This window comes from Athene noctua, chromosome 7 (assembly GCF_965140245.1).
Source record: "Athene noctua chromosome 7, bAthNoc1.hap1.1, whole genome shotgun sequence".
In the NCBI taxonomy this organism is placed as follows: domain Eukaryota; kingdom Metazoa; phylum Chordata; class Aves; order Strigiformes; family Strigidae; genus Athene; species Athene noctua.
Genome location: NC_134043.1, coordinates 44,568,762 through 44,592,774, shown reverse-complemented (window position 1 = coordinate 44,592,774; position 24,013 = coordinate 44,568,762). Strand labels below are relative to the sequence as shown.

General features: G+C 46.3%; 1 protein-coding gene across 3 annotated transcripts in view; it reads left to right on the top strand.

The window, feature by feature from the left end:
• The first annotated feature begins 18,128 nt into the window (after positions 1-18,128).
• The window catches only part of BMPR2 (bone morphogenetic protein receptor type 2), a 113,262-nt gene continuing 107,377 nt past the window's right edge, over positions 18,129-24,013 (top strand). For all 3 annotated transcript variants that reach the window (XM_074911236.1, XM_074911237.1, XM_074911239.1), the window contains exon 1: positions 18,129-19,181. In XM_074911236.1, coding sequence (XP_074767337.1) covers positions 19,106-19,181 — 76 coding nt within the window. In that variant the 5' untranslated portion in view covers positions 18,129-19,105. The remainder of the gene's footprint in view (positions 19,182-24,013) is intronic.

The following is a 24,013-nucleotide window of genomic DNA, read 5'->3' as shown; positions in this document are numbered from 1 at the left end:
GGTGTGCACCAAGTTTGCTGTTTCTGGAGAGGAATGATATTAATTAAATGGGTAGGAGAGATGACAGTCTTGTCTTCCCCCCCCCCCCTTGGCTTATTCACTTGATTTGAAAGGCCTTTTATCTTTTTTTTCTTTCCTCAAGTTTGTGGCTTTAGTATTTCGGAGATCAAAATAGTTCTGCTCTGGTGCATCTGTGGGAAAGGGCCCTGCACCTATTTCAGGAGAAGAGGTTTTAAAACCCCACAGGGGAAGACAGGTTGAGAACTTTGCTTATGCCTTGAAGCAGATATTCCTGATAACCAATGCACCTGAAACTATTAAAGAAAGCATAGATACAAATAGCACCAAAATTAATTCAAGAAAATGAACCATTCCTTTTGCCCAACCACACCCTGCAAACCAGGAAATATTTCATCTTATGCAAAAAGTGGGAAGTGATGCACTGTCCTGATCAGGGCAGTCTGGAAGTCTCACAATATTTGGTTTGTTACTGTTGCCGGGGCAGGATAGTGAATTTAGTGTAGCTGCAAGTGAAAGTCTTTATTCTCCAAGGTTTCTAAAAGCTTTGTCTCTTGAAGTCTGTAGGAAACTGAGTTACTGGGCACAGCATTTCAGATGGATCCAACCCTCATTACAGGCAGTGGTGACCTTTCTATTTACTTTAAAGGCCTCAGATGGCCTCGCTGAGACTGTGTTAACAGGCAAATGCTCAAAGATGACATGTGTTTTGTAGTGAGGGTTAGAGCCTTGTTCAGTAACCAGCCATCTGTTTTGTCAGATTGTTTACCTTTTGTTTCTGAAGGCCAACGGATGCGCATTGTTTTACCAGTGAGAAGGACTAAGAAGATGGCTTCTGTCTAACGCTCTGCATAAAGCCCAGAGCACGACCATAAATACTCGTTTAGACTCAGTATCTTCTGATGCACTAGGTCTGGATTTATTTTCACTCTGTCGCTGCCTCCAGCCCTTTCTAAGCAGCATTTCCTGGAGCCTCCTGATGATTTCCAACAGGCAGCGAGAGCAGGTGTGTCTTGTGTGCACCACACCGCTGCTTTCCCCAGCAAGGGCTTTGTGCGAGGCTCCACTGGGCGCGGGTGGAGGTGGATCCTCCAACACCTCGTGGTGTTGTGGGGAGTCAGGAGTGCAGGCACCATGGGCACTGAAGCCTGGGACAATATAACAGCACAGTCCAAATGTACCTGTGCGATCCGAAAGTACAATCGAGGGTGCAATCTAAAAGTAACTCCAGGCGTTAAGGAAGAAAAATCAAGTGCTGTGTCCCACACCGTGTGATCAACTAAAAAAGTGACAGTGGTTTTACAGATAGCGGCTTCTGGGGTTTGGCTGGCTCTTGGTATACACGTTTTTATTTTCCTTTATTTCAGTGCGAAGCTTAAACTTATGCTGATAAAAGCTGAAACACTGATTTAATCACGTGTCTATGGGCTGTCAGAAATATCAGCTAGCATGAAATTTGCAATAAATCATTGGAGCTCACAACTCTGATACTGACAGTTGAACAACTACCCTTTGCTGAGGTCAAAACTACAAAAAAGAGCTTTGAGTGCATTTTTAACCTAAAAAAATAGTCTGAATGGAGAATAACAGAATCTGTGCTTGTTATGTTTCTCTGATTTCTCAATCAAATTTGCTCAATATGCAACTTAAACATCTGGGTTTCCTTGGGCTGTTAGCTGCTGATTGCCATCCCCTCATGAAACCCTGACCTTTAGAAACTGCTGCAATGAGCTGTTTTGCCTACCCATAGTTGTGTTTCATGCCTGCAAAGACATAGGTCTTGCTTCATTTTTTCTTTTTACGTATGTCTCTCGTTTCTGATCTCAGTGCTGTTAGCTCAGTGATAGAAAGCCTGGTGGGGCGAGTCCCTCCAGACAGCAATTCCCTGCATCACCTTCCCCTACATTAATGAAGTTGGGTGAAGAGTGCTGCCTCTGCCGCTTTACCAGAGCGTGGATGAGATGCTGCCGGTCTGCTTTTAAATGCAGAGTACCCTGAGGCACCAAAATCAGTGCAGTTTCCCTGCTGAGAATAGCATTTAAGGCCGAGGTCTCAGTGTGCTGCGGGGATGGCTTGGGAGAAAGGGAAGGAAAAGGAGTGAACGTGGACCTGTGTGTGTCTTTTTCCCTTCTCTGGCCACACATCAGCAGTCCCAGGGGTTTCTGCAGCTGCAGAGCCAGCGGGAGCCCACATCAGCCACCCGTGCCCTGTGCGTGGGAAGGGTTTGGGTCAGCTTCATCTATGTTTTTGGCTAGTCTGGTTCTGCAAAGCAAAAATGAGAGTCCTTACTCTGCAAACGAGCACTCAGGTGTTGGATGTGACACAGCTCCATTGTTGCATCATATAGCCATGCTTTAGAAATGCCCTTCAGCTGAGCTGTGTGAGTCATCACAAGTTGATGCCTACAGGAAAGAGAAGTGCACTTGGTGATGTCTTTTTCCGACAACTGCTTCTCTAAGATGGACAAAGAAGTCCGGGTGCTTTCTAAGGTATTTTTGGCTGTGCAGGTTACATGGAGAAGACAGTTTTACTTGTCTTTCAAAGACCACAGGTAAAAAGTGATATTATGCCTCATGAAAAGGAGGATTCTTCCTATGAACATGCTTATGAAAGCAAATAAACACAGAATCCAGCATTCCCCCTGGGAGTTAACTCCCTTACTGTAAGCCACAGTGATGTGAGGGGGGGACCACCATGAGGCCCCAGTGTGTCCACGGTGCCACTTGTGCCACTGTCCTTATGAAGGCACCCAAGGAAGAGGGTGCCAGAGACCCTTGCCTATGCCAGGCTGTCCCTGCGTGGGGGGGACGTGCTTCCCACACACCCATGGGCTGGAGGAGACTGTCTGGCTCTGCATCTACCCACCTCACAGACTGAACATCTTGGTCTTTGCCCATTTACGTGGGGATTAGTCACGTCAGGGCTTGCATGTTGCAACTTTGATGGCGTAATCCTGCCATGTTTTTGGTAACTCAGAGCCTTCCTGAACAAGATGGGAAAGAGTTTAATGCCTGATGTGAAAAGCAGAAATATCTATAAAAGGTGAGTATTAAAGTCCTTCAGGATGAATTTGCAAGTCATAAAAAAACAAGAATAGAAACAGTGCAGAGGTGATTTTTTGATCTGTCACTGCAGACCACTTTCAACGGGTTTTCTTGATAAATATTTAATATTCATTATGCAATTCCATTTTGACATGAAAACTCCAGAGACACATCGTCCTAATACAGAGAAAAAAAAAAAAAAAGAAAATTTCTAAAAGACAGTTGAACTACTCCCGGTCCTGTTCAGTGTATTTATTTTAGTCTTTCCAGATTTCCATAATCTCTTTGCACTAGTTGAGATGCTGCAGAGACCCTGGGTTTGCTTTGGCTGGGGATCCAGCAGAGCTGGAATGTCATGCTGGCAGTGACCCACTGAAGTCCCAGGGGCTGAGCCACTGGAGGGAGCCTGTGGGGACCGTGGCCCTTGCGATTTGTGACAAACATCACTGGAAACGAGCTGCCAACACTGGGGACATCCCGGCCCCACCCCTGGTAATCTTATACGAAAAGCAAGTAACTGGTGAGGAGTAGGTGTCTCGCTGTAAGCAGACTGCGCGGGTTCCTGTGAATCCATCGCTCAGACCTATCCCCATCAATCAAGGCATAACTCTTGTCCTGAGGTGGCTCAATTTGGCCTCTATTAATTCAAGCACCAAAATCACAGCTGCCCCAAAACATCACCTTTCTCATGGTGTGCAGGCTACCAAACATACGCTGTGTTTACCCCGGTTTGCATCACATCCTGCTCTCATTAAGTTTCTGTTGAAGCATATCAAACACTGCTTTGGGGGTTTTCTTTCAGCCTTCATGGCACCCTTGATTTCTCACTGCAGTCACCCTGCTGCTGTTGCACTATGGGAAATAAAAAGTGTTTTGCCTAAATATTGGCAAACTCCCTGTGCCATAACAAACCTTCCTGAGCTTTACGAGAGGCTGGTGTGCTGAACTGAGGGTGGGAGCAAACCCAAGGGGCGAGCTCAAAGCCAGCCCCAGGGGCTGTTGAAGGTGCTGCTGGGCGGAGGGGGAGGAGGGTGAGAGTCTTGCCAGACTGAGAGATGCTTTTGAATGCTGCGGTTTCATCTGATATGATTTCATAAAGCTAACATTTAAGGGTCAGATGATGCGATATGCTGCCTTCAGACATTGCATATACAAGCCCAGCCCACTGTTGAGACAAAAGTGGCTTTAAGCCCCATCTATCCATCTATCTGATCCATCTGTTTGCTTTTTGCCAGCTGGCATGAAAGGTTCTTTTATCTGAAGCTATTTCCAGCTATTTCTCCTTTCAGAAACTCCAAAGTGTTTGCATGACTTGAAAGAGCTATTTCCAGCATTTTTGCCTGGGCAGCATTCTAGCTTCAGATTTTTATGACAGGTATTTGAGCACATTCCCTTGCTATTGGAAGGGCTATTACAGCAGGTCATCTTTCATAGGAAGCGTATGTCTCCTGCTCAAAATATTTTTCTTTTTCTCATTATTTTTGATACCTCTTTAGAAATTGCAGGTTGGCAGCATATTACTTATGGCAAGCCAAGTCCAAAGCACGAGCAGGGAAGGTTCATGTGTGCAATAGGTCTCAAACCAGAATGGGGAGAGATGCCAGGAAGTGAGCAGCATCTTGGTGTGGCTGCAGCTCTTTGGGACTTTCTGGGCCCTGGGATCTGCAGATTCTCCATTTGAAACTGTGCAGAGACCTTCAAGTGTGAAACCCAGGGCTACTGCTGGGCTTAGTAATGCTTGGGGAATGGGATGAAGCTTCCAGTGCTGGAGAGAGGATCCTTTTGCTGTTCTTGTGTGTCTGCCACTGAGACACTAATTGTTTTTAATCCAGGTCAGTTATTTTGAAAAGACATTTTTGTTCCTGTTCTGCCCAGACATATCATAGAACACTGCAGCTCTAAAAAAAAAAAAAAAAAAAGGCAAAGGTAAGGGGTTTTAGGTAACAATGCTGCTCCTGAAGCACTCAAGCAAGCAGCACATGTTGGGCACTGATGATCACTACACTTCCTTACGGCAATACCCAAGCTTTTGTATGTTCAGTTTTTCAGGAGTAGCTCTGATAAGTCTCAGCGGAAGGAACTTGTGATACGGTTTGTATCTCACTCGTTTTAGGGAGCTCTGAATAACATCTGCTTCCCTTCACACTGAAGAGCCAATGTTCCCACTTCCCTGAATAGCAGCCACGTAAGGGAGCAAATCCTGAATATTGTCCTGTGCCTCATGGTTACGCTGTATGGAGGGATGGTGGCATCAAGTGGAGAACTTTAGCTACCTGCTGGAGAGGTGTTTGATATAAAGTCGAGGCTATTGCCTGCTGTGTATTGCCAGCTGGCTTAAAAAGAAAATGTTTCGTTTGTTGTTGTTTTTTTTTCTTCTTTTTTTAAGATGTAGAAATTTGTGGCCAAATCACAGGGTCTCAAGGGCTCCTTTCTGGCTGAAAAAATTCCTTCAGAATTTGGCCTATCATAACTTTAAGATAAAAGCTTTTATGTAATCACTAATTCACAGTCACAGTTGCTTTGGTTTCTCTCATTATCATTCCTAAGTTATTTTTTTCATGCTGGGAGTTGGATTTTCCTGGCACTGCATCTGTTTTCAGCAATGTATACACCACAACTGCTGACAACTAGGAGCCGGATCCCATGTTCCTTGACCCTGGCTGTAGCTTGTTTTTTCTGGCACCGCTTTAAAGTCTCCCATCTGCACTTGTCTCCCGATGACCACCGGCGGTCCTTCAGCTGCGTGAGAAATGCCTGATATTATCCTGTTGTTCTCGCACTCCTCCGGATCCGTTTCTCGGGCCGGGCCGTGAGCGCAGTCCTGCGCCGGCTGTGCAGCCCTCGCCAGTTCCTAGATAGAGCCTTATCGAGGCCGGCCGTGGCAGCACTCCCGTCCCCTTCCAGTCCTCCCTTGTGGTTACTGGAAGGCCCTTTACCTCTGTCCGTTTCAGCGTGGCAGAAACAGCGCTCTGCTGCTTCTCCGGTTTTTCAGTCCTCTTTGCTTTTCCAAAAATACTCCCCCTGACCTCTGTTCCAGCTGGGACCTGTAGCAGACCACCTCTGCACCCTTCAGTTGTTCAGAGCCAGAGGGAGAGCTTTGTGGCTGTGCCTCTACCTGCCTCTCATCTCCACTGGGCTATTTTTTTCCAAGCCTGGTGCTGGTTGTCCCATATCCAGCTTACTCACAAGATGCTGCTGTTCCTCTTAGCAGCATTTTGAATGAGTACAGCTGTTTTATGCTTGGATTCTGCCTGACTTGGCTTACCAAGGGTATGACTTCTTAAGGAATGTGTGCCGTTCGGTAATAAGCAGGTGTCCTTGCTCAGCTGGGAGGCTGGATACTTCTCGGAGCTTACTCTATAACAGTTAGTGCATGGTGTACTTGACAGATTAACAGTATGTTCATTCCTCCCCCACCACTTTTCTGGGTTTGTTTATTTTTTTTTTATTCCTGTTCTATTCAGTTTCATTTGTTATTTTGGGGTTTGTTTTCCAGGCCTCTTTCCTTACTTTTGCTCAGCTTAAAGGTATCCTTTTTTGAGCTTTCTTGGTATTGGGGGGAAAAATACTATTACTGTTGAGTGTTTCATGCCTCCTTATCATACCTCACCAGACAGGGCATGCAAGAGCTTGCATCTGCATGTTCCTTCCCTGTCCTCATTCAGGTGTCAACTTACTTTCATCTTCCTACACCTCCTAGCATATGTCGAAGCTTTCCCTGGCACCCAGGGTTTCCATTACCTCCATACCACAGCTGACATGATGTAGCAGTCTTCAGCCATCCCACTGTCACTCACCGGCCACCACTGGGAAAACAACATTACTCCAGGCTGGGAAATTACTGGGAGATATTCCCTCCCGGAGCCCTGCTCCCACCAGCAGCAGTACCGGTGGTTGGGCACGTAGCCCTCCCTCAGTCAGGAGGGGAGCAGTGTCCCAGCCTGGCTATGTTTCATGAAAAGCCATTTTTGCAGCTGATCTCCTCTCCTGCCTGCCTGCCAGTGTCCCGCTGGTTTCCATGGTATTCATGGTTGTATAGGGGTGGCAATTTCAGCGTCCTGGCAGCCTTCCAGGCTGCCTCTCCAGAAAACCCTGTACGGTTTCAAACATATATATATTTTTCTTATTTCTTCTTCATCCCACAGAGCTGCTGTGTGCTTTTAAGCAGTTAATCTATTCCATCCTTCGCTTATCTCACAGGCATAGTGTAAGGTTGTGCCTGTTCTTTCTGGCAAGTTGCTCTGAGATCCTCTGATGAAAGGCAAAGAACGATCATAGCCATGTGATTGCTCTGATTTCCAGGGGACAGTACAGAGCATCCTACTGAAACAATAACAGAAAGTCTCAATGACAACAAGCTGATTCTTAGAGCTGAACTTAATTGGAATGACATCTCCATTCACTGCCATCTTATTGTGTAAGGGCTCCTTACATGTTTTCATCCACTCTCTGAGAGCTGCTGTGACCTGGCAGGAGGTTGGTGGCTGCTGCAGCACTGTTGGTGGGTGTGTGCTCCCAGCCCAGCTACACATCTGTAACGGCAGTGTAGAAAAACATCAGAAAATCTGTCTTGTTACAGATGGGGCCTAATTCCTGTCAATTTTCTGTTTTCCTTTGTTTAAAAAACAAAAGCAAAACAAACCAGGGCTCTGCTTTAAGCAACAGTTGGAGTGAACTGAGCACACATCTGGTCTCAGCTTCACACAGGCTTTCATAATAGTCTTTAGCCATAATAGTCTCATTTTTTGGAAGCGAGTCATTGCTGCTCTTCAGGTTGAATGAACTCTGATCAGGCTTGGACCTCTATGTGTCGGGCTGAAAAAACACCTCGTGTCTGAGCTGCGGGAGGCCAGAGGAGTTGAAGAGAGGGGGTGCTGTGTTTGAATACGCACAGAGCAGCCTCTGTTCCACTTAATTTGGGAAGGGTGATTAAATGGTGACCTCTTCAGCTAAAGGTGGCTGGTGTGTGATCTGTGGCTTCGGCTGTTTTGGGCTTCATTTCATCTGAGGGTAAGATACATTTGGCAACACAGGCTAATACCAGATTGAAGGCCCCTGTTGTTGAGACGGGTTTAATGGCCACGAGTTGAAGAATGATGGTCCTTGGTGTGCTAAAGGGAAAGGGGCTGCGAGCTGCAACACTTATTAACTGTTGGTATCTGTAGAAACCACAGGAGGAGATAATACAGTAGTAACAGCTGCCCCTGGAATTATTTGTGCACATGTTTGGCTCCAAAGCTTTCTGCCCAGCTGGCTGGAGGTCACAGTGAGCACTGATAAGTATTTGCCAAACGCCAAGAAGAAGACAGGACAAGGTCAGAAGCTCTTCTGGTAGCAAGGCAGAGCGTGTTTAGCAAACACTGCTATCTCCCAAATTGGGGTGAGAGATTTCAGCAACAAAACATGCAGGGGAGGTCTGAACACTAGTGGAGGGCAGGGAGAATCTGCTTTACAGCTTTTGGCTAAGCTGAGAGAAACATGGGACTTGCTGTTTCCTTCTGAGCTGAGGATTATCTGCCGGCCTACCCCAGGGACCTGCTCCCGTGGGCGAGCACTGAGAAACTTTTGAGCCTTTTCCAGTTGCATCTGAGTGTAGAAATGTCAATGTGGTGAGCTGTGGGAGTCTTCTGCCCCCCACAAAATGTCGCTGCCACCTCTCTGTCCTGTTGCTGTGTCTGTATCTGTTGGGGCTGGGCCAAAGGAGCGGGGCAGCTGTGGGATGGAGAGGAGAAGCGAAGCCCAGCTCTGGCTCTGTAACAGTTGCAGGTTCCTGCACTTGGTTACCTGAATGTGGGGATATTTGAAGCAGGGCTTCGTGATCAGCAGCCCTTGGTTGGCTCTGCCCTTGTCCTGCCAGGCAGGCGGGGAACTCTGGCCCAGCACGGCCTGTTCAGAGGTGCAACCAAAACCACAGCGAGGGACCTGTGGAAGTGCCTGGGGAGGGTGACGGTTGTGAGGGAGGGCAGGCCGGGGGTCAGGGGAAGGAGATGAGGATGGGGTCTGCCTCGAGGGAGAAGGGCATTCATGGGACACTGGAGTGAGGGTTGTTTTGTGGCCAGAGGGAGCTGGGGGGTTGATTGATGGGCTGCCACCAGGTCACATCTGCGCGCTGGCTTCTGCGGGGACCTGCTGCTTTCTCCATCCTACACCTGCTGTTGCATGCACTGATCTTCAGCCCCTCCAGGCAGATGGCTGCAGTGACAGCCTCATATCCCAGGACGTCTGAAAGATTTAAGGTGTTCGCTGTTGCTACTCTGCCTTAACATGCTTCCTTTGCAGGCACAGATGGGAGATCCCCTGGGGGAGGACTCCTGGCAGGCAGACCAGCGCTTTCTTGTTCTTAAGGCAAAATTGTGGGGTTTTGACCCGTTCTTTGCACCCGTGGGATACCTCCTATTGCTCTACGCCCATTTGCTTATGGCTCTGGTGGGAGCCCTGGTGAGGACAGTGTCACATAGCAACTCCATTATCATACAAATAGCTGCCTCCCAGTAAAATGATAATCCATGGGGAGGCTTGGTCACAGGTATTACAGGCCCGAGTTTAATATCCCCTTTTTTTGTTAAACCAGTAAGTGCAAATTTCAACTTGTTTAATCCTTTCCTGTAACTTTTTCTCTCCTCCTTTCCCTCCCAACTCCCCTCTCTGCTGCCTACAACCCCCCTCCTCTTTCTGTTCAACGTTTAGTTCAGGGTCCGTGCTTCTGTCTGCTCTCACCTCGCACCCCTTCCACTCTTCTGCTGCCACTGGGGATGTGAGAGCTTCGGCAAAGTTATGGGGGCAGAGGTACCGGGTGGGTGGTTTTTCCTTTTCCTGAATGCAACCTCTGCAAAGTTGAGGGGATGGTTAAAAGTAAATGAATACAAAAGTGAAAGTGAAAAAAAAGCTAAAGAGGGGAAATCTTGCTCAGAGACTGATTTTACTGAACTCAGTGAGGGGCAGAGGAAAGGAAGGGAGGGGAAGAGCAATACACAAAACATGGCACCTATTGTGGCAAATGTGGTGGAAAAAGAAAAGGAAAAAATTCCTTCAAATTTATAAAACATAAAGCACCTCACATGGCATTTCTTCCTGTGAGATTGTCCTTCCTGCTCTCGATGAGCTTTCATCTATAGAAAAAAATACAAATTCTTTGCTACAGAAACAAAGGACAATTTTTCCTTTAGAAGTCTCTGCCCACTTGTCCCTCCATCCTCATTTACATCCATGCATTTTAATCTGAAATTGCAAGCAGAGGTAGGGGTTACACAGAGTCCAAGAGCTGTCTGTGCCCCCTAAGCCACATATGCAAGGCTTGCACAGTCCATTTTGTGCTCTGGAAATGGCCTCTGGAGGCCTGGTTCTCATTCGTGAATGAGAGCTTTTTAGGCCTCTGCAATTTCAAATGACTGTAGATAGCATGAGGCGAAGGCAGCGACTGTGTCCTCAGTGCTTGCTGTGTGCCCGAGCAACTCAGGACTGGTGCCAGTGGCTGGGGTCGGTGGTCTGGCCTGTATCACTTCAACAAGAGGATTCCTGATGGATGTTTCAGGGAAGCAGTTAGTTGGGCTTATGTTTCCAAATCAATCCATGACGGGCAAGCAGGCCGTACAGAGATACTGACTCATTTCGTGATCTGGAGGAACATTCTTCACTGATAAAAATAAGTTTCAAAATTCTCAGGCAACAGATGTCATGTTACAGGCAGAAGCATAAGGGATAGAAATCTCTTGTTTGACACAGTAAAAGGTAACGCTTTTATCTTTGCCCAGGGGACATTCCTGGAGCTGGCCGCATGCAGGAGAATGCTGAGCAGGCATGCTCAGAGCAGCACTTTCCTCTGGACGTGACGACTCTGAGTGGGGTCAGCCCTCTTGCCATCATGCTCGTGGTGGGAGCAGGCCCCAAGTTAAAAGATACTGCAGTTCTAACTCTCCGTTTCCACTGTTTTTTGCCTTTGCAAGAGAAGACTGAGCCCGAAGAAGCTCTGCTGTTGGGTTCATATTTGATGCATCTTTTCTCATTGCAAAGGGGAACTGTTGTAAGAAACCTGAGCAAAAGCTGTTCCCTGGACACTGCTGCTGAAAACCTGAGCAAAAGCTGCTCCCTGAAAAGGATACAGGGAGAGATCAAGAAGCCAGGTAATGGTAAAGGCTGAGGGCTGCTGGAAGACATGGAGAGAAGGGGATGTGTACCCTGTTATGCCAAATGAGTGCCCAAAACAGCAGCCTCAGAGGGGGACCACAGCTGGAAAGGATCTGCGAAAGAAAGGATGAAAAAAGGTAGGGGACAAATGCAGCCCTGACTGTGCCCTCTCACTCACCAGTCATCCAGGCTTGGCAGGCAGCAAGGAACATGTCAGAGGTGTTCAAGGGGTACGATGTGTCCTCTGGGAGTGGAGTAACACTGAGGCTTCACACCTCTGAGGCCTGGTGTCACCCAGGGGACAGTGGTGCCACCACTGCCACCACTCAGGACGTTTGGGGAGTGGTTACTTGAGGGGCTGGTTTGCAGTTTTCTTATTTAAAATAGCAAGTAATGATTGCATTTTTTAGACACTGCTTGTCTCCTTTGGATGAACTTTTGGCGTTTGTCAAGCTGGCATGGAGTTCAAGGACAGCCAGCAATGAGCACACACAGAGGCTGCTTCCTCCAGACCTCTGCCATGGCAAACTGAGTGCAGGTCCACCAAGGTTTTATCAGAGGCTTTACTTCTGTTCACTTACTGCTAGAAGTATTGAGCTGACTGGAGAAACATTTTCAGGTCTAATCATCTGCTAGAAATTAAAGAACAAAAAGGAAAAGATGGCTTTCGAAAACCAACCTGGCTTGCACTGCCAACTAGTTTGTGTAGCAAGTGATTAAAAAAACCCTGAACAACAACGGCAAAAAACCCGACCCCAAAACCAGATGGAAAAAGGAAGGTAACAGTAGGAGGAGAGTCTGTTGGAGGTTCTGTGAGCTCTGTTCCCAGCTGCCTGTTGTGAGGGTGAGAAGCCTCTGGTAGCTCTCAGGAATGAAACCCTGCAGGTCTGTGGCGATGACATACCCCTCTGCTACGGACCAGAAGATGATTCTGACACAACTCATTACATTTCTATTTCTGACTAAGACCATTGTTGGATTTAATGAATAAGTGATGTTTTGAACTGATAAACACCCTGCAGCAAATTTCCCATTTTATGTTGTGATGAACAAGCCAAGAGATTGAGTCAATCTGTTAAAGGGCCTTTAATTCGATTTCAGACTTAATTCAAAGTGGGAGGCGCTTCTCAGTGCCAGCTTGAAAGTTTCTCTCACCTCCACCCTCAAAATGGAGATAAGGTTTCCACAGACTAAGCAGTGTTATCTCTAAAACAAGACAGTGACTGCTAAGAACGTTGTTGGTAGTTCATTATTACAGGGAAATAGAGTGTATTATGAAATGTAAAAATGTCTATTAACTATTTCACTGCTAATCCTTTTAGATAGAAAATGTTCCCTTTGTGTGTTTGTCCCACAGCATGCACCTTTGTCCTCCTTCTCCCTGAGGGCCACAGGCTTACCTGTCCCACACCCGTCTGCTTACGTTTCCTGGCTTGACCCTCACATCTTTGATCATGCAATTATGGGCTCCCCATAGGAAGCCACTCACTGTACCAAAATCAGGGAATGTGAGACCAGTATAAAAGAGAAGATGTTTAATATTGAAATAAATCTTTCCAGGGACTGCCGCAGAAGTAGTGCAATTAACTTTTGCATTAATTTAATTAAAAGTCTCCTGTCAAAAGGTAAACAAAGCCGCCACAAAACGTCTCTTCCAATACAGGATGATGATGTCAAAGACTGTCATGACTTCGTTGCAGAGTATGGTTCACTCTGTAGTGGATTACAAAGCAACATGCTAGAGTTAGAAAAACCGAGGTCTGAAAACAGTTACTAATTCACACTTGCAAATGTTTGTTTTGTTTTGTTTTTTTTTTCAAAGGCTCAGAAGTTGGTGCTCTTTTCTGTGTTTCAGAGACAAAGAAAAATGAAGCCATAACAGCCTTCAGACAGACTTTTATGAGTCTAAAGGCCAAAAGTAATGTCTGGCACAGATTATTTAACTTGACTAAAGGGGAAACAAATTCCTCTGAGGCAGGGAATTCGATTTACCTTTTCCTTAAGGCTGTTGGTAGAATTGCGAACGTGAAAGCCTGCTCTGGTATGTGATGCCACAGGAGGTTTTGCCAGTCTTGCATCCTGACAGGGCAGACTGACCGTTGTGGATAGTGCTTTTCCTGCTTGTCACAAAGAACAGAAAGGAATTGACTTTCTGCCACAAAGGACTTTTCCAGGGCTTCAGTCACAGCTTGGTGACTCTCTGTCCCTCTTCTGTGGAATTTGTTTTCCCAAGATGAAGCTAAGGCCTGGAAAAGGAGCAGGAACTGACAGTAATTCAGACAAGGTGAAAGTGAAGTTGCAGGAAGGCTCTGAAGGGCTGGCTGCCTTCTCTTCCCAAGAAAACGTGTCCATGCTGAAGAAAGGTACTTCCAGGTCCAGAATTGCTTCTGAAGTCCCTGGAGGATTCACCAATTTTCTTTCTACATATCATGTACCCACATCTGTGTAACTACGGTCTTTCCCCAGGCACCCTCACTATCCTGCCTCTAACTTCAAGGGGACTTACAGGCATGCTTTAATGCCTCTGTGCAACACCCCAGCTTGGACATCGATGGGAAAATCTATATAAAACAAGTAACTGAATACTTCCGAGGGTAATGACGTCTGCGCATGATTACTTGTTTGGCCGCACTGGCTGGAGCTTCAGCTGCTAACTCAGCAGACTGTAAGTAGACAGTATTGTCTTTTCAGTTCGTTCTGGCTGCAATTCAGAATGTTAATAATAATCTAGAGAGCTATATAAGGCTTGGATCGTAGCTATCAGAAACCACCCCTCTTTCCACGTACTGTTACAGGAGGCGAGATTGGGGAGATGATGATGCTGACAGTTCCCTAATTTAGCAATGAGTGGCAGGCGCTCACGGTGGAGACCTGTACCAAATCCATTATTTATTAAGCTATTACTTGGGATCCAGAATGGGTGTATTTATTTGTAGGGAAGTCTGTGAACATCTTGATTGTTGTTCTAACATAAGTTTATGCATCAGAGTCAATGCCATGGGCATGCTTTGTTTTTAAATTAGGAACAAAATGTCCCCTAAAAGCTAAACATTGGACCATGTTATTATCCTCTTTCCCCGACACTTACGACAGCACTGAGAGAACACTCTGGCTAAGCTGATGGGCAGCCAAATATAATTTATGGCTTGTTTTAAACTGATTTGTTGACTTCATGAAAGGCCCTGTCAAAAAGAACCGTCCCCTGAGTCCTAACGATGATAAGTTATGTTGCGTCAGTGCTGAAAAACTCTTGGATAATTTTCCAATGAACCTATCCTGAGAAATCTTTTTAAAGTGCCTGAACATTGCATTTTCTAAAAAGAAATAGGGCTAAAGCTATTGTTTCATAGTTCATTTTGGGGTTTCTTCATCCTTGTTCATTTTATTTTCCACTGATTGGAATACTCTCTTTGAAGCATGAAAATAGTTTTCCATATTCCAGGCAATTAAAACCAAAGATGTGTGTTGTTTAAAGGAGGTGCTGCTAATGAGGACATGTTTCATTTCACCTACGTACAGTGCTGAATTTGCAAGTGATATCAACATGTTTGTGTCTGCATCAGTATGACCGACAGCAGGAAACATCTGAGATGCGTATCTGCCTTATTTCTCACCTCAGTGTCTCCCTTAAGCAGAGGGGCAGCCCCAGCGTGCTGCATGTAGCTGTGTTGCTCAAAGCTCCCTCACCCAAGGGCCAGACACATGTGTGGTGCCGTGGGCTGGCTGCACATCAGAGAGGCTTGCAGCCACCACACCCCAGCTTCTCTGCCGCTGTCCTCCTTGCCCCCCACCCCATGACCGCCCCCCTGGCGGAGCCTTGCCCCTGCCTGGCTGTGAGAACAGTGAATACAGTTGCAAAACAGCATCGACTTCATAAGGTCTTTTCTCCTCATCCTGTTTTTAACAGTCTTGTCTCTGTTAACTTCAATATTGTTGTTTCATTACGTGAAGTTCTTCCTGGTGGAAATACAGTGCTTCAGTCAGAATATTTTCTTTTAAATGTTGGTGAGTTTTACAGGTTTTCTTTTGTCTCCCCCTTACCCTTACTTGAACCTGCAGCACAGATTTACTGTGCTGCAGCTCTGCAAGTTTTCATTATCCTGAGTACTTTTCTGTGGGTCTTACTTGACATTGCTGAGTATTAGGCTAGGAAAATCCTAGCTTACAGATAAAACAATATCACAGAAAGAATTATAAATATGTTCTTGTCCAAGCACATAACAATGAGTGAGTCTGAGTGTGACAGTTTAGATCTCTGGTTTCCTCCCACCACCGTGGGAAAAGGAAGCTGCTTCTGTGCTTAGACAGCAGTGATTACTTCCTACATCTGTGTGGTGAAGTGGGGTCAGCCCCTCCTCAGCCCTGCCAGCTCCAGAGAAACAGGGGTGCAGCAACTCCAGCTCTGCAGCCTGGCATCAGCGTCAGCCTAGGCTGCGAAGGAGGGACACCACGCTAGGAGGGACCTGGCCCTCGAGGAGGTCTTTTGCAGAATTCAAAATGGGGTTAGGGAGAGAGGAGAACATCTTGCAAACTGCTGGGATTGCAAGTCTGGGAGATTAGTCGAAGGACCTGATACAAGCTCAGGTGAAGCAGATCCACAGCCTCATGGCCTTCACAGGGGTGTTTTCTTGATCAGGGTCTAGGCTTTAGCGAAACTGAGAGGAAATAATTGTAGAAAAAAATGGCATGCCTCATTCCTTCTTTCTAGGAAAACACGTAACAAAAATCCAATCCATTTTGTAGAGAGAAAAAAAGTAAGTATTTTAAGGCAGAATATCTGTTTTGTACATTTATTGTGGAGAACTCCCAGTACTAAGGAATGAGCCAAAACTAGAACCATTGAAACAAGCGAGACTTCTGTCATTTACTTCAGGCTGAGCAGGTTTTGATACACGTCATAAACAATTACAGTAATTTTCTTTTACCATCTAAACAGTGAAAGTGCTGTGCAACCCACACAGTAAGGTTCTTGTTTTCTGTGAACAAAGTTAATCTCACTTTTATTGGTAGGTACAGGTGGACAGAAGGTATGCTGCATAGTTCAGCGTCTTTACAGAATCAGAAAAGAACACTGGATCCGGGGCCCACAAAAAATACTAAGTGTTGGAGATTTTTTCCTTCCCTTGGAAAACAAACTATTGTATTCGTTGCTGGGTATTCTTTTTGGTTGTGTGGCGTGTTTTGTTTTTTTTTTTTTTCTCTTTCTAAAGGTTATTTCTTGACAGTTCACATTCCACAAATAACAGGAAGGATACTGTGGTTAACATGTGGTTGCAGTTGTGGAAAGTGGCAATACAAATTACAATCTGGAATTCTATATTTTATTGTCTCTCACCAAGATCCATGTTAGATCTGCATAGATTGGAAGATACTATAACAAACTTTTAAAACATTTTTGTAACTATCAGTGACACAAACTCAGCTTGACCCTAGAAATGTCAAACTGTCTCTGGCCAAAGCATCACAATGATAAAAATCCTATTACAACTTATTTATTAATTCTCTTGATGATGCAAGAATTGGATTATATCTATTTCACCTGTTACAGCTTGCGAAATTATGCAGAAGCCTTTCGTTATCATTAAAATCGTAACTCTGATTTGCAACTACACCATTTTATGTAGTAGTATGTAACGATTTGAGGTACAGACCTGGATTTTTTTTAGTTTGTATTCCTTGTACCACATTCTTGAAACTAGTGTAGGAATTTAGGTGCAGGGAAGCATTTCCCACAACTGACTCCTTGGAGAAACCCAGATATGAAGGTGCCTTCTCTGTGCAGGATGCTTTTAAGAACCTTTTTCTATGCTACACGCAGTAAAACTTGTTTGAGCAAGCCTTGCTAGGCCGGAACATCAGACACTAGGTTCCAGTCACCGTTCTCACATCAGCTGCTGGCCTCAATTATCTCTTCGGTCCTGTGCAATATAGCAAAGCTTAAAGCATACCAACAGCTCAGCGGGTTAACTTTATCTTTGTTTTGAAATCATAAAATCTCTTTAATTTAAGATGCTTAAATGGTTTTGCTTGGGAGAGTCAGGTGGCTGAAGCCCTCTGAGCTGGGTGGCCTTGCCAGGGTTCACTAAGGGAGAGGCGTCGGTAGCGTTGCCAGCGCCTGCCGCGGAGCTCGGCAGGGGCCGTGACAACAGGGGCGCTGGAAGCAGAGGACAAGGCAGAAGCTTCGGGGTTTTTGAGAAGCAGGCCGCGGAGTTCAAAGCTGAAGCAGTCTCGGGGACTGGAAAAGATTTTTCCCTTAACGCGGTTTTGTGATTCTCGAGCCCACGCTTCCCCGCTGACAGGTTCACGGACGCTTTTTCCCGCTCGCTGCCCGGGGGTGGCCGCTCGCCGCCCGCGGCCTACCCGGGAAGGTCTGGCGGAGCCTTCACCGTGCCAGGCGGGGCGAGGCCCGGGCCTATCTCACAAAGCCACGCCGTGCCGCCAGCTCTCCTACCGGCGACGGTGCCCTCTGCCTCCGCGGCGCACCCGAAGGCGCCGCCGACACCGGGCGGCCTCAGCGGGCCGCCAAGCCCTCCTCCAACATGGCGCGCGGGGCCCCGCTCTACCTGCCCGGAGGCCCACCTCTATGGTCCGGGGCGCGGCGGGCAGGGGGCGGGGCAGCGCCCGGCCCCGCCAGTGCCGGCGGGCGCGGGGCGGGGCCTGTCCGGCGGGGGCGTGGCTTGGCTTGGCGCGGGGCGGCGGGCCGGGCGCCCAGACTGGCAGTTGGAGCGACTCCCCTTTGTGTCTGGAGCCGGGCAGAGCCGTTGGTGCGGGCGGGAGGGGGCGCGGGCCGCGGCGGGGGCGGACCTCCGGCCCTCGGCTCCCGCCCGCAGCCGGCGGCGGCGCACGGGAAGGAGGCGGAGCGGCGCGGAGCTGCCCCTCGCCGGCGAGCCCGGCGCGGGGAGGCGGGCGGCGGCGGCGGCGGCGGCGGCGGCGGGGGGGGAAGGCGCTGGCAGCGCGGAGGGGCTGAGCCGTTCCCCGGCGGCGAGCGGTGGACGTGAGGGAGGAGGCCGGGCTAGGCCGGGGGGCTGCCCGGCGCTGTGGAAACTGCGGGAGGGCGGCGGAGGAGCGGGAGCGCCTTCCCCCGGCGCCGGGAAGGGCCTCCGCCGCGCTCTCGCCCGCGGAGCGGAGCCGGGCGCCTCCGCAGCTGGAGCCGCCGAGGAGGGGCCTCGCCTCCCGCCGCCCCGCGCTCCGGGCCCCACCTTTGTCGGGGTGGCCGGGGGTGGTGTCGCTTCTGCGGGGGGGGGCGGGGGCCGGGGGTGCGCGGTGGAGCCTGCCTGGCGGGGGAGACCGATGGGCCGAGATGCAGCCGCAGCCCTCGCCGTGAGCGCAGAGGGGGTCGCGCCTCGCCGCGGAGGGACTGAGGGGATCGCCGCCGCCTTCCCGGGAGCGTGAGGCGGCGAGGAGGGGCGGCGAGACGGCGGAGACCTTTAACGGGATGGGACGCGGCTCTGCCGTGAGCCCGTAGAGCCTGTTACCCGGCCAGCCGAGGGGGGCTGCTCTGACTGACATTGCTGTGGACGCGGGCTCGCGTCTGGATATGTTTCCTTCTCCGCCGGGCTGTTTCTTCGATATCGTGAAGCTGCGTGGGAAATAAGCGTGGTTCCCAGCTCGGTGGGGAGCGTGCCGCCGGTCCTCGGCGGGGGGAGATGCCTCGGGGCTGGGAGGCAGGAGCAGGCGCTTCCCCAGCGGCCGCGGCGCCGTGCCGGCTCCCGAGACATGAAGGCAGGCGGGTGTAATGGAGTAAGAGCGAAGACGGCTCCTCTCATCTGCCGTTCGCCCTTCCAGACGGGATTGTAAACCGAGAGAGCTGAGGAAGGCTGTGCGAAAGAAGGAGGAAATTCCTCTCGTCGGGTTCCCCCCCACCCTTTTTTTTTTTTTTTTTTTTTCTCCTGCTGCCTCGATCCTTGGCTTCCCCAGGTATGCCTGCCTCACTGCAGCACCTTGTGCTGGTGCTCTTGCTCTCCAGTGCCACCCTGCTGCTCAGCACTGCGGCTGGTAAGTAGCCAGTGGGTGTAACGAACTAGCCATTTTGGCACAGGGAATGGGGGTGGGGTCCGCTGGTATTTGGGCACATCTGTGACTCCTTAAAAAGTGGCGTGTATCTCTTTCAGCGGCGAAGCCTGATAAAGTTTTGAAATCCCGATATGTTAGGCGTCTCGGAGAATAAAATCTGCTTTATTGTGTAAATGAACTCGACCTGCATTCAAGATGTATGCTCTGCCTAGATCTGCTTCTCTTGTCTAATAACTTATTTCAATTTTGGAAAAATATATAATCTTTTTGTTTTGCATACCTCGCCCTTTGAAAGGTAATGCAGGAATTTTTAATATATATTTTAATCGTCAGCAGAGCTGTGCCTGTTTTGCTGTGGGATCTTTGGGCACAGCCATTTTTAATTTTATCAGCATCGGTGCTTTTAGGGGCCTTAAACATGTGCTGCAGTTTTACAACAGACTTATTGTAATGTATTATTTTTTTCTTGAATGAGAGATCTGAAGCAAAAATTTAGCTATTTCTGTTGTCACTTGTGATTATAGAACGGTAACACTGTTGAGGAATGCTGAAAGATCTTGAAGAGTACTTTTTTTAACGAGAAGTTGGAAGCATATATGCTAAGAGTGTCCTTATTTATATTTTTGGACGCTCTATAGACCTATTCTTTTGCCCAGAAGCTCAGTGTCAGATATGTTGGATGTTTGGCTGTGATACTGGAAGAGAGAGGTGTATTGGTCTGGCATCCTTTGGTTTTCTGTCATGGTGACAGACTGACATGTTGGAGCCTTCTGAGTGTTACCCAGCTTTGTTAGGTACTAATACCAGTTCTTCTTGCAGTATGCATTTTCCAGCAGTTCTGGAAGACTCCTAGGACTTTGGTGTAGTGTCTTTTTACTAATTGGGATCAAATTTGCAGTGCGTACTTTTTTTAAAGTGTTATTTTCTATTCTAATGTGTATAAATCATAAATGAATCTTTGTGAGAAAATTGCTGTCTGTTGTGAGGATGACCCAACAAGCTGATAGTAGTTTCTGTATTACATTTCAGTGAGGTCTTAAAATTGAATTATTTGTCAAAGTTGAAGATACTTGGAGTCATTATTAAGAAAATACTGTAAATGATACATGTTTAGGCAGTTTCTTCATCACTCTGACTGGATAGTCCCCAATTGTCTCACTTCTGCTTTTTCGGAGGTCTCTTTTAGGAGGATATTTAAATGAAAAGATTGATGCTGCCTATATCATCCTGACCTTTGACTGCCATTATTTTAGACTGATGTCTGCAGCGTCTCTCTGTGGTAGTTTCAGAGGCCTGTTTTAATTTTTTTTTTTTTTTTTTTTGTCTGAATGAAGGGACTTTTGAAGGTCAAAAATCTTGGTATTAAAGCATGTATAAACACGAATGCCCAGCATCTCAACTTTTCTTTCAAATATAATTTTTTGTAAGTGTAGGCTTTTTCTCCCTTTTGTGAAACTTCAGTGAGTTGGCAGTTTCTGTGCCCTGATGAAGGAAAAGGGTTACTGAAGGAGCGAGTATGGATTTGAACCAGGCCAAGGGCTGGGCAGGTGCGGTATGAGCCTATTTGCACGGTTTTGCCAATTCATCTCATTCCTGACCTGGCAACAGCATTCCCAGTATTTCAGTTCTGGTTTTGCCTTGTTAAAAAGGTATTAACGATGCCAGCTTGTTTGGTTGTTCTGTGAATAGGAACCTATTTTCCCATTGTGATTTACTTCTTAATTGTGAAATTTTAACAATCCACATTTTAAAAAACCTCGGTCATAATCCTCTGTAAAAGTAATTACATGGGTGATTTGAGCTTTAGTTAAAGTAACTAATGGTTGATTTTAAGTTTACACTGCATTTCAGAAAAAAAAATGTCTATACATGGGGAGGCTACACTAATGTGTAGTTCTGCCCTTTTATGTTCATGAAAGAGCCAACACTCTTTCTTCTCTTCCCCTCCCCCAGAGTATGAACTGTATGCTCAGAGTGAAAATGCTGCCTTTGTAGCTTTGAAACCCCTATTAATTCTTATTTCTGATTAGTGAGTGGATACTATATCTCAGCAGTGTATGGACCTGAGTGTTTATAAATGAAAAATCATGACATCAAAAGAAAAGTATTTTCATAACAGGTTTGTACGTTTCTGTCTGGAGGGGAGTATCTGGACCTCCTTGGGGAGAGCTCCACAAAGACCTGGGCATAGTATGGGCAGGAAGAGAAAGATGTAAAGATGTGTAAGGCAGATGACAAACACCCCCCCCCAACAACCTTACACTGGGGCTGTAGATGACCGTTTCATTCGTATTCTGGAATATGAATGATGAAAGAAGGTGGTTCTTACTTCACCTTTGTAATTGAAGATATAATAACTAGCTCTAGATTCAGAATTATTTGCTGATTATTAGGGGGAAAATATTACTGATTTTCTCCATAAAATCCAGATCTTAACAGGTATCTGGTAACTCTGTATTTAAATCGTGTATTAGTCCTTGTAAAGAGAAATGCTACAGTAAGGACATTTCACTGATACTACTCTTAGGTAAAAATTTGGGGGTGTAAAAAGTTACCTTGGAAAAAAATGGTTTGTGCCCCTTTGTTTCTCAAATAACTTGAGATACCTCTTTCTTAAATTTTTTGTTGAGAACTGTAAGACATATTTATATGCCCTTATATTTTAGAGGGTTTGGATGCGTTAATCATGAGGGTTGTGCCTCAAGAGGTGGTTGGTGAAAACTTCGAGCTGTTGCCCAGTATTGCTAAAGAATTTTGTTTGGGTGTTCATATGGACTTGATATTAAAGATATAATCTTTCCTCATTTCACTTGCTTGCCCTCTGCGATATGCAATACTAAACCACTTTTCCTTCTTTATACATATTCAGGGTAGACAGCATTCCATTGTCTAGTGTGTAAATTATTTGTGGAACGTATAAAGTGAAAATTAAAGCAAACAGAATATCCTTTTATCTTTGGGAATCTTTCCATAAGTCTTCATCTATGTGGTTCGACAGGACTGCAGAAATTTCAGTGTGAATGGAATTGGATAGAGATTGAAGTATTTTTTAATGATAATTTTAATTATTAATTAAAATGAGTGAGCTGAAGCATCTTTATCCAATTCTGCCTTGCCAGTTAAAATTACTTTAGTATCTCAACATAATTTGTTTGAAATATCAATTGTTTGACATGAAGAAAAGCCTCCTTTGGCTATTCAGTTCTTCTAATTCAGTGCTTTGAATCACATCACATGTATACAATGCTTTGAATTAGTAACTAACTTTATGTATCTTGCATATTAAAGAGAGTTTTTTTAAACCTATCTACCCCCCTCTTTACTGGAGCTATAGCTATTGTTTATGGCTCATTCATAAGTAATATAAAATTAAATTTATTTTTCTGTTTGACTTGGGAGCTGTCAGAAATACTAGCCTAGCAGATAGAAACAGACTGTTTGCTTGAGGGGCACGACTGGTATGCTTGATGGATAACCACACGTACAAGTGCAGATTGTATGCCAGACTAGGGTTTCATTAACTGTCTAGTTGTGTGAAGAAGTAGTGTAGCTATGAAAGCACAGGATTCTGCACAGAGCCATTCACCCAGCTGAGAAGAGGCTTTTTTCTATTAGGTAAATCATCCTCTATGAACCTCTGTGATAATGCAGCTAAGCTGCTCCCAGTTTCCAAGCAAACTTTAGTATTTCTGTATGGCACTGTGTGGTGTAGGCATAGCCTGTGAGGAAGTGGAAGCTGGCGTGCATCTGATGGCCAAGGAGCCCAAATTTCAAGCCCGAGACATTACACAGATGCCTCGCTTCAGTATGAGTGGTTTTACTCTCAAAAGAACCATGTGTAAAAAGTTGGCTAAATTATCTGCCTGTCCTTGTCTGATGAAGGAAGGCAAACCTCACTTCACCCTGGACAAAGAGGGAAGCATGACTGTATTACTTATGATTATTCTTATGGTGAACTTTATACAAAGTAGTTGTTTTGATGACACCTCTCTAGCATATATTACAAACTTCTCTAAAAAATAATTTGTTGACTTTTACGTGGCTGTCCCCCTTGCCTTTTTGTATTCCATTAAGTATTTCTCAGTAGTCTGTATACTACTGAGAAAGCCAAGGCATTGTTTCCTTGGCAGACACCACCTTCCTCTCTGCCTTTCTCACCAGAGGGATGAGAAAGTTGGTTCTTCACATATATTTTACTCCTAACAATAGAGTGGCATGGCTTACTGTCACTGGAGCTATGCTGTGTTTGGACTCAGTCTGGCTATGCCATGAACATGGGCTGTCATTTTCTGAGCAGACTCTTAACTTTCCCAGCCAGGGCTTTGTGTAAGTGGTGTGTAAAATTTCATTCAGAACAAAATGTTTATGCCCTGAATAAAACAGGCTTGGTGATGCTTTATGTTGGGTAGGACAGGAATCTCTGCATAGCTTACAGGCAGTTTTAAGTACTACTTTTATTGAGCTTGTAGACTTAGTGGAACTGCTTACTGCTTACAGTTGAATTTAAAAATAAGTGAAATAGAAGAATTGTTCTCCAAAACACCAACATTTCAGCACACAAACTGATTTTCTGTGTCATCTTTGTTTTATTTTTCTTTTTTTTATTTTTTTTTTTTTTTTAATTCTCTGAAACATAAGTTCGCAGAAGTGTAAGGCTGGAAGCGACTTTTCTTGTGTTTCCTCCATGGTCTGGTTGCATAAGCGCAGATAACGATGTTTGTCTAACATCTCTAAAATATCCAGCGAAGAGGGATTTCACAGCCTGTCTAGGTAGTCTGTGCTGCTACAGTGCTTAATTATCATGTTTTTCATAA